This window comes from Belonocnema kinseyi, chromosome 2 (assembly GCF_010883055.1).
Source record: "Belonocnema kinseyi isolate 2016_QV_RU_SX_M_011 chromosome 2, B_treatae_v1, whole genome shotgun sequence".
Classification (NCBI taxonomy): Eukaryota; Metazoa; Arthropoda; class Insecta; order Hymenoptera; family Cynipidae; genus Belonocnema; species Belonocnema kinseyi.
Genome location: NC_046658.1, coordinates 5,523,617 through 5,540,323, shown reverse-complemented (window position 1 = coordinate 5,540,323; position 16,707 = coordinate 5,523,617). Strand labels below are relative to the sequence as shown.

The 16,707-nt window shown below is 38.3% G+C and overlaps 1 protein-coding gene across 1 annotated transcript in view; it reads left to right on the top strand.

The window, feature by feature from the left end:
* Nucleotides 1-16,707, top strand: part of LOC117168237 (amyloid-beta-like protein) — a 383,494-nt gene that overhangs the window by 288,602 nt on the left and 78,185 nt on the right. Inside the window, exons 10-11 of the mRNA XM_033353726.1 lie at nt 13,039-13,268; nt 13,358-13,504. Coding sequence (XP_033209617.1) covers nt 13,039-13,268; nt 13,358-13,504 — 377 coding nt within the window. The remainder of the gene's footprint in view (nt 1-13,038; nt 13,269-13,357; nt 13,505-16,707) is intronic.

The following is a 16,707-nucleotide window of genomic DNA, read 5'->3' as shown; positions in this document are numbered from 1 at the left end:
GGAGAAGGAGGACCTGAGGGTAAGAAACAAGAGATGGGGAAAGGAAGTAATAGAGCTGAGGGGAAAAGTAGAAGGATTGTAGAGGGAGTTGGTTTCGGTAAGGAAGGAAAAAGAGGATAAAATAAAGGAGATGGAAGAAAATATTAGGATGTGGAAGGAAAGGGCGGAAAAAAGGCTGGAGAAGGTAGAGGGTATGTCGGGAATTAAATCAGTAGACAGGCTGGAGGTTGAGAAGCAAGGTATTTGGGAAAAATTGGAGATCATGATAGAAGAGAAAGTGGGAGAGCGTAGGAATGAAAAGGAGGAGAGAGCGGATAGGGAAAGGATAAGGGCAATGGAGTTGAGAATGGAGAGAAAAAAGAAGGCAGATAGGAGAAATAATATAGTGATAAGAGGATTGAAGCTCAAGAGAGGGGAAGAAAGGGACGGGGTGGATGCGCTGCTACAGAGCATAGGGTGGGTTGAAGGCAAGGTAGGGAAAGTTATGATGGAGGGGAGAAGGGAGAATGAAGTGGCAGTGATGGAATTCGAGAGCTGGGAAGAAAAAAATGGGGGTAATGCGTAACAAAAATAGGAAAAAGGACAATCAGGTTTTTATCGATCAAGATTTGACGAGGAAGGAAAGGGAGCTTCAGAGAATTTTAAATGACAGGGCTAGGAAAGAGAGGAGCGAAGGGAGAGCAATGAAGGTAGGGTATCGAAAAATAATAATACACGAGAAAATGTGGGTATGGGACAAAGGGAAGGAGGTGTTGAAGTTAGTGCAGGGCAATTTGTTTCGGGGGAAGTAGGGGGGTCGGAGTAAAGCAGGGTGGAGAAATGTTAAACGTGTTGTACTGGAACGTAGCAGGGGTAAAGAAGAAAGATGAGGATTTCTGGAGGTATATTCAGGAATTTGATGTGATTTGACTGGTAGAGACGTGGGTAAAGAGAAAGGAATGGGATAGAGTAGAGCGAAAGTTGCCGGGGGATATAGGTGGAGTCTACAGGAGGCAGTCAAAGTAAAAAGGAAAGGCTAGTGGGGGAATTATAAAAGGGGTTAGGGATGGATTAGAGAAAGAAGTTCATGGAGAGGGGGAGAGGGCGTGCAAATGAGGGCTCTAAAGATAGGAGGGGTGATGTATATGTTTGCGACTGTGTACAATAAGTATGGAATGGAAAGGATTAAAGAAAGGATACAAAACTTACTAGAAGAGAGAGAGAGATCAGGGTATAGTGGTAATAGGGGGAGACTTCAATGCGAGAATTGGGCGGGAAGAAGGCCTGTACCAGGAAGGGGAGAGCTTTAAAAGAAAATCGTAAGGTAAAATAGTAAATAAAGAGGGGGAGATTCTAAGAGGCTGGATGAAGGATGGAGCGTGGGCGGTGGCAAATAATATGGTAAAAGGGGACGAAGAGGGAGAATACACGTATGTGAGTAAAAGGGGTGTATCGGTGATAGACTACGTGATTATGAATATGCAAGGGTTTGAGGAGATAGAGAATTTCGCAGTGGAAGGAAGGGTGGAATAAGACCGTCATCCTTTGAGTTTGTGGATGCAGGGGGAGGCTGGCGAAAGGCAGGGTGGGGAAAAAGGGTCGTTAGGGGAGAGGATGTCATGGACGAGAGAGGCGATAGATAAGTATTAGGAGCAATTGGGAAACGTAAGCTTTGAGGGGGACTCCGTGGATGAGATATGGGAGGATCTCCAACAGAAAGTGAAAGGTTGTGTGCAAAAGAAGGTATTTTGAAAAAAGAAGAAAGGAATGGTAAAGCCGTGGTGGGATAGGGAATGTAAAATGATGAAGAGAAAGGTAAAAAAGAAGTATAGGAAGTGGAAGGAAGGAACTGCGAAAAGGGAGGAGTATGTAGAAATCAGGAAGGAGTTTAGGGCGATGTGTAAGAAGAAAGAGCAGGAAAAAGAAAAAGAGCTGAAAGAGGAGTTGAGAAGTGTTAAGGTAGAAGGGGACGTGTGGAAGATAATTAATAGGTTCATGAAATGTAGGGTGGGGATAAATGATAAGATAGGGAGCGACCAATGGCGAAATTTTTTTAAAGATTTATTTCAGAGGTCAGATACTTGAAAGAGAAATGAGGGGATTAGAAGAAACAGAGCGTTAGATTAAGAGGAGCTGAACGACGAGGAGATAGAGAAGCAGATAGGAAGGTTGAAAAAATCGAAGGAAGCAGGTATGAACGGGGTTGAGAACGAAGCGTTGCTGTTTGGAACACAAGAGGTAAGGCAGAGCCTGAAGGGCGTAGTGAAAAAAGTATTGAAGGGGGAGGGATTCCCAAGGGGGTGGAGAGAGGGTTTTATCGAACTTCTGTATAAGAAAGGGGATAGGGAGAGGCTGGAAAATTTTTAGAGGAATTACGCTCATGAATACTGCGTAAAAAATATACGCGATGGTGTTAGCAGATATGCTGCGAAAGGATGTTGAGGGGAAAGGAATATTGCCGGAGACGCAGTTGGGCTTTAGAGAAAGAAGGAGCACTATTGACAATATTTACGTCTTGCAACACGTGGTGCCAAAGTGTACGCGTTTTTTGTAGATCTAAAGAGTGCATTCCCGTAAGTGGATAGGGGGAGGTTGCGGGAGGCAATGGAGGAGAGGGGAGTGAAGAGGGGCCTGATCGAGAGGGTAAAGGAGGTATATGAGGAGACGAAAGATAGGTTGAGAGGAGGGGAGGGAATCTCTGAGGGATTCTGGATGGATAGGGGGTTGTGGCAAGGGTGCCTGCTTAGCCTAACGCTTTTTGCAATTTTGTTCGCGGATATGGAAAGTGAGCTAGCGGCCGGAGTGGTAAGAGGAGTTAGGTTAGGAGGAGTCAGGATATGGTCACTCGCATATGCAAAAGACATAGTGCTGTTGGCAAAGAGCGAAGGGGCTTTTAAAGGAGATGATAAAGAGGTTGAGACGTTACTTGGACAAGAATAGGTTAGAGTTAAATGCGGACAAGTCGAAGGTTATGGTGTTCAGCAAAGGAAGTGGGAGAGATGGGGGAGGGGAGTGGAAGTGGAAAAGAAAAGCGGTACAGTAGGTGAAAGAGTTTGTGTACCTGGGCTGCCTGTTTCGAAGAAATGGGGGAGTGGATGGTCATATAAAAGAGAGATTGAGAAGGGCAAATGTGGTGATGAGGCAGGTGTGGGGGTTGGGGAAGAGATTGTTTGCAGATGATTTTGAAGTGGGGTTGGAAGGGAATTGAGGAGGTAAATAGTGTACAGGAGAGGTATGTAAAGTGGATACTGGGGTTGGCAAGGAATACGCCGAACGATATTGTCAGGAGGGAACAGTAAGAACGAGTTTAGGGATTATAACAGGGAGTCGAGGATGTAAATATGAGGAGAAATTTTTGGAAGAGGGGGGAAGTAAATTGGTTAGGGAGTGTTGGTGGGAGAAGCAGAACAGACGTAGTGGTGCAAATATGGAGGTGGAAAGGGAAAGGTATTTTAGAACGAATGGATTGATAACGGATGAAGTTAGCAGAATCACGAGGAAGGAAGGTATATGAGTTGGTTCAAAAGAATGGCATGGAGAAAGAGAGGGCAGAAGAAGAAAAGAGAATGAGAGATTCAAGGTGTGACGGAAAATATGTGTGGATTATGCTAAGGGAGAGAGCGCAATACTTGTGTAAGAAAGGAGAGCAAGGAAGTCAGGAACTTATAGCGAGAATGAGGTGCGGGTGCATGGCGAAGTATAATAGGTTCTGGCTTTCTAGAGAGATGAGAATGTATGAATTGTGCAGAAAGGGGGATGCAAAATTGGAGCATTGGTTGGAGGAATGTGAAGAGGTGGAAAGAGGGGGGTAAGCATGGAGATATTGTTGCATGAAAGGAGTGACAAAAGGTTAGTAGCATGGGTGAAGGGGGTGTTGCGTAAGATAGAGAAGAAGACAAGGAAGGAGAAATAGGAATGGGGAAGGAAAGATTCTAAATAGAAGAGGAAGTAGATGTAAGAGAAATGTAAATATTGTTAACTGTAGTTAAGTATTAGGTGTTAGCCGTGGAGACAGAGGCTGGTAATGCGAGGCATAGCGGTTAGTGTGTCAGCAAGTCAATTTTTTAAGGCCAGCAGGCCGAAAAATAAACGTTTATCTATCTATTTAAAAAGAGTTTGCTCATTGTTTTCACTCATATGTTCTGAACTATTTAGTTTCTAGTATGTTTGATTCTTTCTGTGCACGTGTGCATATTAGTGTATACATATAATTTAGAAATAGATTCTATTAGAGAGCCGAATAAGATTCTAAGTCATCTGATGATTAGAAGTTTTAGTAAATACGTAAGAATTCTGTTGGTTTACTTTCGCTCGGCTAACTTAATAGATAGTGAGCAAGTCAATTTGATCAGAGAAATCTTTTCGTGGCACTTAATTTCGTCTTTTGAAAAAGATGGAAGAGTGCGTTCTATAATGCAGACAAATTTTCGAAACTGAACAGTGCATTGTTATCATCTGACTCCATCATATCACTGGATCACACAAAAGTAGGCAAAAAGCTTCAGAAGATTTTGAATCCAGTTCCAAATCGACTAAAAACATAAAAACACTCTCTCTTGTTGACTTTTTTCTTCAAATTGAAATTAAGAATGCTTTTTAGAATAATTTCCTTTCTTCTGGGAAGAGGAACTCGGCTAATGAGATAAGAATTATGATATCAAGAGCTGAAGATGAAGAACATGCAGAACATGCAGAACATGAAAAATTTGAAAAACCAATCGAGCCATTAACTTTAGAAGATGGTATTTCTCTTGCCGAAGGCACACAATTGACGAAACATAAATATAAAACTATTTGACTACAAGCTGAAGCACATGATTCTGACATTTATCCTTTTTTGTAAATGTCTTGAAGAAGCCAAGAGAGAGTGTACTCGTCCCGAAAAAAAGTTTCACAGTTATAGAGTCTGCTGTGAGGTTTGAATTGCAAGATTTGTGCGAGCATACAGTGAAGCGTATGCTGGATATTCCAAATATTTTTGGAATTTCCGGAACTCATTCTGCTGCCCCTTGTTATATTTGTGATGCGAAACTATCCCAGATGAACGACTTACCTAAAGTTGCAGATAAACTAGAGAAGGTAGAAAATTCCAGATACAAGCTCTCTACATAGCACGCGTGGATTCGTTTGATGGAATTGATATTGCACATTAGCTATCATTAAGGATCATTAAGAAACACAAGCAATACTGCCAGAAAATTTGTCAGAGATCCTGATTTGACATCTGAAATCACGCATGTCGACATGAAGTTGATCCGTAGATTCGGCATAATTTCGCAAGCAATGGCTCCAAGGGAGGCAATTGACCCTTTCAAGTTCGGAAGATATTGACAACAAACAGCGCAAATGTGCATCAATCTTTATAATTGGTACTAGATGCTAGTGACAAAATTATTGAATCTGTCTTCCTCCCTATTGTTCAATTAACGGAAGAAGCTCAAGAGGTGAGTAACAAAAATTTAAAACATCTACGAGGGTTTCACACTCAAAATTGTAGGAGAGAGGATAATAATAAAAATCTTAGACAATAACTCCCGATTCCGACGGGCCTAAAATTGTAAATCAAGAGGTAAAAGTGGAAGAAGAAAGTAATTCTGCTAGATCCTATAGTTCAAGAATGGCTCAAGACATAAAATGGAAGCATGAAGTCATATTTTGGCAGTGAAAGAAGAACTTTTTTCAGACTCTGCAGTGTCTCGACTTTTCGTATGTTATAGAATTTATTTATAACAAATAATAAATGTATTGTTCAATCATTTTTTGTATTCAACTCCTCTTGTGTTGGCCAACTGTAAGTACTAAATGAAAAAAAGAACTTTTTTATTAAATTGAAAGGACTGACTTGGAAAAAACTAGTTTTTACGTACATCGAGAAATGCCCGAATGATGTATTTTTTAATTGAATTTGTTTAACAGAAACATAAAATTAATCAACTAATTATGAATGTTTCTGAAATTATCGTAAAGTTCCCAATTAGAAGGACTAAAATTGATAAAAACGAGCTTTTCCGTCGACAAATGCCTCAATAATGCATTTGTTTGTCAAATTTGTTAAAAAAGTCATAAAATTTATAACCGTATTATGAATGTTACTGAAATGAACATAAAATTCTTAATTAAAAGGACTGACATAGAAAAAAAACAACTAATTTTTCGTCAATAATCGCCCGAATAATGCAATTGTTTATTCAATTTGTTGACAAAAATCATCCAATAGTGGTGGATGTTGCTAAAATTATCATAATGTTCCCAATTAAAAGGAATGGAATTGAGAAAAGCGAACTTTGCCGTCGATAAGTGCTTGAATGATGCATTTTTTAAATATATTTGTTTGATAAAATCATAAAATTCATGAATAAATTATGAATTTTCTAAAATTATCGTGAGACTCCCAATTTAAAAAAATTAACTTGAAAAAAATGATTTTTTCTTACGAAAAAATGCCTAAACAATGCATTTGTTTATTAAATTTGTTTATAATATTAACAAGAAAAGTCTTAAGAGAAATGTGTTTCATAAAAATATTGTTTCCATTCAAATTTCTTGCAATACAACTTAAAAAAACGTTCAATTATTGAAAATTATAAAAAAAAACACATTTGTAACTAATAATTTGATCATAACAACTTTTTTGGTTATTTTATCATAATAAAATATCTTTATATAATATAAATCTATGAAAAGTCGGCGATTACAACAATTACTTTATTATTGACGAGCACCAGGAACGTCAAATAGAAAAAATGTTCATTTTTTCGTTATATTTATTTATTTATCAAAAAATTGGAAGACTAAATTGAAAATCAGGCTCGAAAACCTTTTTTGAAATTTTATCAGCTTTTCTTTTAAAAAATGCATCCAAATCGGTCGACGGGTTCAGCCGGAATCATATATTGAACCAAAAAATGTACTTTTTTCCCACTATGCACGGGTTTCACGATTGTACATGTATGTGAAAATAGGGGTTCTTTACCGCGCTTCTACTGGGAGCCAGTGTCCTTTTAATGGATGACAGTTGCTTTCTGTGGTAGCCTACGGTCGTTGTTTAATCTCGGGCACTTTTTCTCGACTGGACACTGCCTGCTGTCAACAATTGTTTAGACCTTAAGGACTCGTGTTGGTCAGACATTCAGTTGAGGAGAAGCGATAGTTTTATACCAGGAGAAACATCAACATTGAGGTGTCTCTCGAGTACAAAGATCTGGCTTGACTGGATAAAGCTATTTTTTTTGAGATTGTTCCGCAGATTCCGACCTCCGGATCATGAATTGTGTTATATATGATGCAGCGAGAACTTTGGCGTATACAAAGTATAAAAAACCACCGGCTTACCATAAGAACGACATTTCAAAAGTTTGCGTACGAACAACGGATCCGTCATCATACACACAAAAAGTTCCATAATTTCCAAGGGTACTTCTGCGACAAACCTGGATATCGAAAGCATAAGGTGACTTAATTATTTCACATGGACAATCTCAAGATCGATATAGATAATTAAAGTTTGTCGTAAGGATAACCGCAGGATTTAGCCGGGAGCGAGTGCTAATCTGAAAAAGTGCACCCGATCCCAACGAAATCGCCGTGAAATTTTAACCATAACCACGTCAACCTCCTCTGGTTTAGGCAGGTGGTCGACAGTAACTGAAGGGTCTTGGAAGTGTCGAGGTGGGCCAGAGAGAAACTGTTTGTTTTCTCTGATCCACCTGTCTCTCCGCTCTAGACTTCTCTTAGCGTCAGATAGTATTTGTATTCTCGCAAAAATATGCTGCTTTTACTTGTTAAGTGTGTAATAACGGATCCGGGGTTCGGGTGCGAACTTTCGAAACTAGGTGGTAAAATTCTTGCCAGATGTTAATAGTCAATCACACACTGAATGCGGGAGGCGTACTGTCTTGCCCAACTTATCTTCATGGCGAAATAATGCATTCTTATTTTAGGTTTGTTTTCTGGTTCGCATCGGCTAAAGCTCTCGCTGCATTATACACACAGCAATTGATAGTCCAGAGGTCGGCTCCTTAGAAAAAATGTGCACGAAGCTCGTCATCCATTTAAGCCAGATCTTTAGGCTTGAGGGAAACCTGGGTGTTACTGTTTCTCCGGGTCATAAAGCATCGCTCTTCCTCTATTGGAAGCCTGACCGCGGTTGGTCTTAGTTTCTCCTCTCTTTCTCTGTTGCCGGCGTGTTCTAGCTGTTGTAGAGTAGGCGATCCGCTTACATAGCCCCTTTTTTGTAGTAGTTTGATATTTTGGCATTGTTGGCCGACCCATTGTCGGAAGCCTTGGGCGTTCTATTATTTTGAACCGCACTTACTATAACTATTTTTAGTGGTATCATTGTTGTTCCCACGCAAAGCTAGGGAAAGGCGTTTCTTTATCCTTGTAGAAGCCCGCATGCAAGGATAAGGCTGCGTACTCTAAGAGGTCGCCCGGTATCCCAGAGTCACTGCTCGAGACACCCCACCCAGGTGCTATTCAGTTTTCGGCACAGTTTTCACACCTCCGCTTGGGGCTTAACTCCTTCGGGAAAACCGATTGGACAATTTTTCGTGACTGTATATTAATTTTTTTTACCATATTCAGCAAAAGCTCTTGGTACAGGGACCCTCTATCTCCAAGCCGAGGACGCGTTCATAAATAAGAATTTTAATCTATAATTCCAAATATCTTCTAAAATACTTTATCTACAAAGAAATGATTTATACAAAGGTTCACCAGGAGCAAGCAGGATATTTGACTATACCATCAATTTTGAACTTCAGGTTAGTTTTCAAGGTCAAATGGAGGTAAGACCCTTTTCTCAAATGAGACCCCCAGGTTTTGACTGCTGATTTGAACACAACGGAAAATTTCACTTACAAAATGACGTGTGGAAAAATGTTTTTGTGACCTTGGATATGTAAAAAATTGTGGTCAAATGTCTGAGAAACTGCCAGATACCCTTTTTCTGAATTGTCTTGGGTTTTCGCGGTAAACAAACGTTCGAAATTTTTTTGTAGGCTTTAGGCTGCGGATTTTTATCACAACACCCATTTGGTAGGTGTTTGTTTTTCGATAGAGTGGTTGACTAAATTCACACTCCATCGCGAGGCATTTGTTTCCCTGATATTGATGCTTCTTTCCGGTTCTAAATCCTGCTGATTTCATATTCGTAATTTAAATAATTGAAAATTGAAAAAAATTGGTATTGTCAATTTTTGTGATATTTTGATAGTTTGCAAACAAATTTCACAATATGACTGATTACTTACTTACCGAAATCGTTGATATGATACTTAATTTAGGGGAATGTCACGTTTACTACGATACTGCATTAAGACTTTACGCTGAACGATTTTCAGACAGAAGACATCCTACGACTACATGCGTACAACGAAAATGATTCACGAGCTGTAACTGTTCTAGCAGCTGTTCATGTTGATCCACAAATCAGTAGTCGGCAAATCGAAACAGAGACAGGTATACCAAAGTATAGTATCAAGAATTTTAAGATCTCTGAACTATCATGCTCACCACATTACTCTAACGCAAGCAATAAGGCCACATCATATTTGAGCGCGTATTAATATTTGCCAATGAGCTTTGTAAATTGTATGGAATGATCCTAGTTTCTTTCGATATGTACTTTTCTCAGATGAAAGTAAATTCAACAGTGATGGACAGCTTAATAGATATAACAGTCATTATTGGTCGAACAAAAAACCTCACTGGTATAGATAGATGGATCATCAAAATCGATGGAGTGTTATTGTGTGGTGCGGAATAGTAAATGGTTACTTAATGGGACCCTATTTTTTATGAAAACGTTGACAGACTCAGTTACTTAGAGTTGTTAAGGGACCATTTACCTGGTCTATTGGAGAATGTTGACTTAGCAAAAAGACAAGCAATATGGCTTCAACAAGATGGTGCTCCACCACATTTTGCACTCATATTACGTGAGTTTTCGAACATAGATTTCAATGAGAGATGGATTGGACGAGGAGGTCGATTCGAAGGGCCGCCCTGCTCACCAAATCTAACGTCAAATGATTTCTTTTTATAGGGTTATATTAAAAATGTAGTTTTTGCTCAGCGACCCACAACAAGAGGAGAGCTGATGGAACGGATTCGGGCAGCTTGCGCAGCCATCTCTCGAGAAACTTTGCTGAAAACTGTGGACGGTTTTGACAGACGTCTACCTTTGTGTCTTCAAGCCAATGTAGAGCACTTCGAACATTTACTTCGTGGCTCATTTTAACACTGATAGCAATGTTGAGAGGCAAGGGGACTCATGTTAATCAACCACCCGAAGCGTGAAACGCAACGGGAACTGAATACAAGAAAGCACCCCAACGTAAACAGAACTTACTACGCCCAAGCCATTGTTTCTAGGTAACACTAAATGTAAGGACTAAGTGTCTTGTTTTTGTAGCTAGTCACAGAGACGTGACATTGTCAAGATTGTCACTTTTATAACTACATAGTCACAGTCTTTACATCTTATCCGAAATGATTGTTACTGTTAATCTAAGAAAAAATCGTCTTGACCTTCAAGTGACCTTGAAAATTCACCTGAAGGTAACGATGGTCAAGGTGATATACACTTCAACATTTCATCCAATTTTGTGAAGCATCTTGAACGTTTATTCACTTCGAAAAAGCAAAGCAATTTAGAAGAAGGGCATCTGGTCGTTTCTCAGACATTTGACCTTAATTTTTTAAGCTTATCGAGAGGAGTGCTATATGGCAGCCACATACTGGAGGCAATATATACTAAGGATGTTCTCCGATGCAGGGAAGAACGTCTTATCTGCCAGATTTTGTCTTCTAAACTGTCGGTGACGTACAGAGTATCTGCAAGGAATACGATTGCCGTCCAAGTCCTACTTTATTCATTTGAAGTGGTTTCATGAATGAATGCCGAGCTAAAATGAATCGGAAAATGGTCAGGGAAAACAAAGAAGTGTGCAAAGGAGCGCTTCTTTAGAAAGCTGTAGGGAAGGCTACACAAACCAATTGTACTGATTTAAAGAATTCTTCTAATAATCGAATGACTTTTCTAATTCTAATAATCAAAAATCTTATTAGCTATAATAAACATTGTAAAACTCTCTTTATAGTTCAAATAAATAAGAAATATAGGCTAAAAAATGTATTATCATTCAATTTACCCATTTTTTGACTACATACAAAAAGATATTGTACTAACATCAAGTTTCAAATCTGTATAAAACAAGATATTATTTCAAAAATTCTTGCGAAGCTAACAAGTACTGATTATGTAAGCCTTTCTTATATGATAACCCGGGAATATAATGAATAATGTTCGAAAATCGCCATCATGACAACTGCACACAGTAAATGGTATTATTATCACACTGCATGTCATCACGCGTGATGGCAATAAGCGACGCATATTGCTAGCAACTATGCGGCCGACACTACATGCTTCTTTTTTTACTCCCAGCATGTTTCGATTAAAAAATGCATTGATGACTTATTGAATTACTTGCGCCGTAGCAGGTGTTTTTTTCTTCTTTTATCTGCTTTGATTACGTTTCTATAAATTAAAATCAGAGTGGTGAATTAATATTATATCAATGAAAAAACTGCCACGTTTACTTTTATGTTTGAATTTACAATGGCATGATCTAGTTTCTAATGTCTAATTTGGAGTAATATGTGACCGGCTGAGAAAAAAGGGACCTAATGCGCCGTAGCTTAATTTTACAGAAGCGGCAACAGACAGGGGAGAGGCAACATACGAAATCTATGAGAGCAGTGCCTCTTTGTAGTTTAATAGCAATTTAAATTTTTTAGATGTAAAAATAATATTTTAATCATAAAAAAAGCCAACGATAATAATAATTCGGCAATTAGATTTTTCTAACATATATTGGAGATTCCCCAGTTTAAAAATAATATCCTTGTTTTGATTAGGATTTTACACGGAAGTTCTGGACACGGTATTACGGATTATTAGAAATGGACAGTAAAGAAAAGAAATGATTTGTCACAAAATCAATTCATAACTATTGTTTAATAATAACAATATCCTGTTTAATTTAATTTAAATTGTTTTGTGATTGGTAACATGCGGCATCCTTTAAAGCTTAACCTGCCTCTAAGGCTTAAATTTCCTTGAAACATATTTTGTTATGTTTAAACATGTTTTGTTTATCTACTATTTTCTTTTTCACCTTTTAATCATAGGTATATATTTTTTCTGATAAGTCGAAAATATTTATACATTCGAACTTGAATTTACTTAGCTTGGCTTTAATATGGCTGAGAAGCGCTGCTGTTCGTTTCGGGCTGAGAGTGGTGCCCCTCGGCGGCGAGAGTGGGTCTTCACCAAAAAGCGTGAAACACCAGCAGAGTAGCGCAAACGGGCAGTATGCGAGTACTGTCTCGAGCATATTGCAGAATATTATGTATTTTAATTGGAGGCAGTTCACACGGTCCTGACTGTATACGTTAGGATGGTCTTGAAATAGCTTCAAGGCCAAATTGCTGATGAAGCCCGAATTATATGTAATCCAAATTCCAGTGTATTTGGAAGCATACGCAGGTGACAATATTTGCATAGAATTCAACGTGGAAATTCACGTAGGAACCTACTTGTTAATTCAGGTAGTGTTTTTAAACAGCATAAGTGAAAACCCTAGCAGACCTCTAAGCGTAATTTTTCAACTATAATTATCTCGTGAGCCGTAAGAGATAGGCAAAATGAATGTGATTTTTGAGTATCATGTACCCTGCATACTTTAAAAGCATGTCTCATTTTACAGGTCTTGTGGAGGTTCTACAATTTTAAGTACACAGACATCAGCCAATAAATTGTGGCGCAGTAATGCTTGTATGAATGATGCTTTGACGTATTGTTTTTTGTTTAAAGTTATTACTCAAATTAATGTAAATTTTCTAGATATCCACGTGCATTTAAAAGCAAATATTTTCACTTCCGTATTTTCTTCTGATACTTTATTTTTATTAATTTTCCACTAAAGAAAGATTTTCTAGAAACTGTGTTTTTTATCATATTTTTTGAAAATATTAATATATGATTAAAAATAGAAAAAGAACATCAAAAGCAACTAGAACGCGAGAGAAAGGAACAGCGTAAAACAGAACGTGGAGAGTTGCGCACAGAGCAGTATCAACACGAAGAGGGCGAGCCTGTAGTTGAAAACAATAAAGTTCTACGAACAAACGAGGAACAGTTAGCAGAGGTAGCAGCAATGCAGAGCGAAGCTATCGTGCAAGCATCGCACAGCATGAATCACGATGTCTCACACTCAGAACCAGTAAATAAATTCATGCAATAGTGATTAAATTACATTCAAATGTGATTTTTTTGTGTAATTTTTAATTCATGCTTCTTACAAATTTTCAGAGCTACTCTGTAATGCGTGAGATCTACAATAGAGAGAGCAGATCAGCTTACTTTACTCTGGCTTTTGCCGGAATTGCTCTAATGGCTGCAACTATCGTTGGAGTTGCAGTTTTTAAAAGACGCAGCGCAAGAAGCCCTCATAATCAGGTAAGGCATTTGAACTTCGTCTACATTTTGATGTTTGATTGGTCTTGGATATTTTCTTTACGTTAATCAACCTCCTTCAACATTTGAAAACTTGCACCTTTCGAATTAGATTCGTAAATATGCACATTTGGCAAAAAATTGTAATATAATAATAAATTTTGTCAAGTCCCATACCGGATTTTTGATGTTCTCAATTAAATTTTATAAACAGTGTGTAAGACTAATCTTATGAACTGTGTATTAGACAAGACGCCATTCTCAATGAGGGACGCCGTGCAGTATCATGCATAAGACATCCAAGAACAATCGGCCCTTTTCAGTGTAAAAAATTTTTTCAAATGAAGGAATAATTTATTGTTCGAATACGTGCAATTATGTATTTGAAATCACATCGAGAAATTCTAACCTAATTAATTGAAAATTGATGGAATTTTAATCCCCGATTCCATAATATGTAGTACTACACTGTATTTTCTTTCTTTTCCTTTTCATAATGTCTTTCTTTCTCTTCCTCGTCTATCGTGATTGTAGGTACTACCGATGGTTCGCAGTGCATATCTTGGACTTTGTTAAAAATTACTGTACTGCTCACGCTATGACTCCTTCGACCTAAAGGTGCTTTCTTAGGCTTGATTTTTAGTCCGAGTAATTACGAATGACAACTTTGCTCCTACAATTATGAATTGTTTGATGTCCAATTTTAACCACGTAACCTACCAGGCTAAATACGATCCTTTAAATATGTGTTTTTGGAAAAATGATCTAATTTTTTTTTCTTTATTAATTCAAAATATGATGCATTCTATGCGTTTTAAGCTACCGTGAGTGGTACTATGGTACCATGGCTACCCATGGTAAACCAAATTTCGGTGCAGCCCCTTTCTCAATGAACTAGCGTCAGGTCAAGACGGTTATTTTTTCGAATATACTGGAAATCCAGGATGTAGACTGTGCGATGGGAGTCGCAAATTAAGGGAAAGGAAGAATTTGGAAGTCGAGAACGGGTGAAGTCAATTATGGGCAAATTATTTAACTATAAAATAGTTAATCAACTAACTTATATTGGTTTAACTCCGAGAGTCGAAAATTTCTCAAAAACCGGAACTGGGAGGTGAAGCCGAGAGCGGGCAAATGATGTTGGGTGGCACTCTGGCAATAAAGCTAAGGTACCTAGAGTAGCTGATAGTGAATCGTCGAGGAGGATATCGTCCTGATGCGAGAAGGCATCATGGTCGATACCAAAGGGTTTGGGAACGCAACAGATGCCGATTACGGGAAAGTCAAGGTCAAGCGAGAAGAGAGCGATGCTTCAATTCTAACAGCAGATACTGTACAGTTATTGACGTTTGCTACAGCTTCACGCTTTGGTACCTTCGATATGCTTAGTGTTTGTCATGTTTGTTGCCGTTTGAATACATCGCGCCTTCTACCGCTGGCCCAAACTTCCGTTCCAACTCCCTCCACCACATTGCGATTGGCGCGTCCCTCACTACGGTGTCTCTAATTATTACTTGGTTATACCCGCCCCCACCCTATTTGGGACAAGGTTTTCTTTCTCTCTCACATTTCTAATTCCTCTTTTAATATGAAATAAGCTTCTTCTTCGGTTATCTCCAGTTGTATATAAGAGTCATCTTTTTGGTTTTCCTCGTTTAATTATATCTCTTCTTCTTGTGCTAGTTTCACTTCTTCATATATTATGTTGATGATTTCCTTGAATTTTTTGTTTGCTTCTACACAACCGCCTTTGATGTATTTGGTTTTTGTGGAATCCGCAACCGTCTGATGGTTTTTCGTTTGGTTCGACGTTTTATTGCAATATGTGGAAAAAATAGAAATATATAGAAATAGAAATGTATAGCAATATATAGAAATATATAGAAATAATATCTAATGTATCGATTTTAAATGATTTCCAAATTTACTTAATATAAAATATAATTATTTTATTTTCACTGGTCTCCTTCCAGATTAGTATCTCCTCCTGAATTCTACCTTCTGATATTTCTTGCTGTAAAAGTAACTTATATCTTCTATTTTTCTATGCATTGAAATTCTTTTCTGGACTCTTATAACCTTATGCACTTTATTTTTATCATTAAATTTTTTTTTCAAATCAACAACAAAATGACTTCACTTTTATCACTTCTTAATAAAGTTTAAATGTATTTTAGAATGTAATTTAAATCAACTATAACTGTTGTGTTTGTGTAGGTTCTAACATTAATAATAGTTATAACTGTAGTGTCTGTAAAGGGTATCAAATTGATTATTCTATATTCTATGGTATGTGAAGAAGTATGAAAAATGTTTTATTATTCTATATATATAATTAAAAATTTGTCATAAGGACAACCGCAGGATTTCGCCATGAGCGAGTGCTAATCTGGAAAATTGCACCCGCTCCCAGCGAAATCAAGGTAAAATTTCAGCCACAGCCACGTCTCACGACCGTGAGATAGGTTGTTATAGTCTGCAAAGGAATCAAAACGAGGATCCAGCAAAAGCCTCGTGCACGGTAAGAACACGTAGCGACCCAAGAATGTGCTTTACCCAGAATAATCATGTTGTGAAGACATTCAAGACCCAATATTCAGCGACCACCTTGACGGCGTGAGATGTACAGTCTCGGAACGGAAGACTTAAGATGCATGCTTTTGTTCTTGTGCATAACCTTTCTTGTCCCGATATCAAGGGATCTGAGCTCGTTCTTTGTCCATGGAACTACTCCAAATGAATAGAGTACTACCGGGACGGCAAGCATGTTCGTTGCAGTTACTTTGTTCCTCGCCGACAGTTCGGAAGACCAAATCTGTCGAATGAGACCTTTTGTATCTTCTTCGGAGAGTATCTTTTATAGATGTAACATCCTGAATGCGGTTCTATGGCACGCCCAGGTTTGTATAAGTCTCTCCAGCGCAAAGATGTCGTATAGCGCTTCTATGAACGAGCTCAGGATCTTCAGGGATGCCATTAAGTTTTCCTCGCTTCAAATAAACCTTGGCGCATTTGTCTATCCCAAATTCCATTCCAATTTCCTTAGTATATCGTTCGACAATCCCTAGAGCTAGATGTAGTTGCTCTTTGTTTTTAGCATAGATTTTAATATCGTCCATGTAAAATACATGAGTGACCATGTACTTTCGATCTGCAGGTTTGCCGCACAAGTACCCGTCGGAATGGCGAAGTGCTAGAAATAGTGG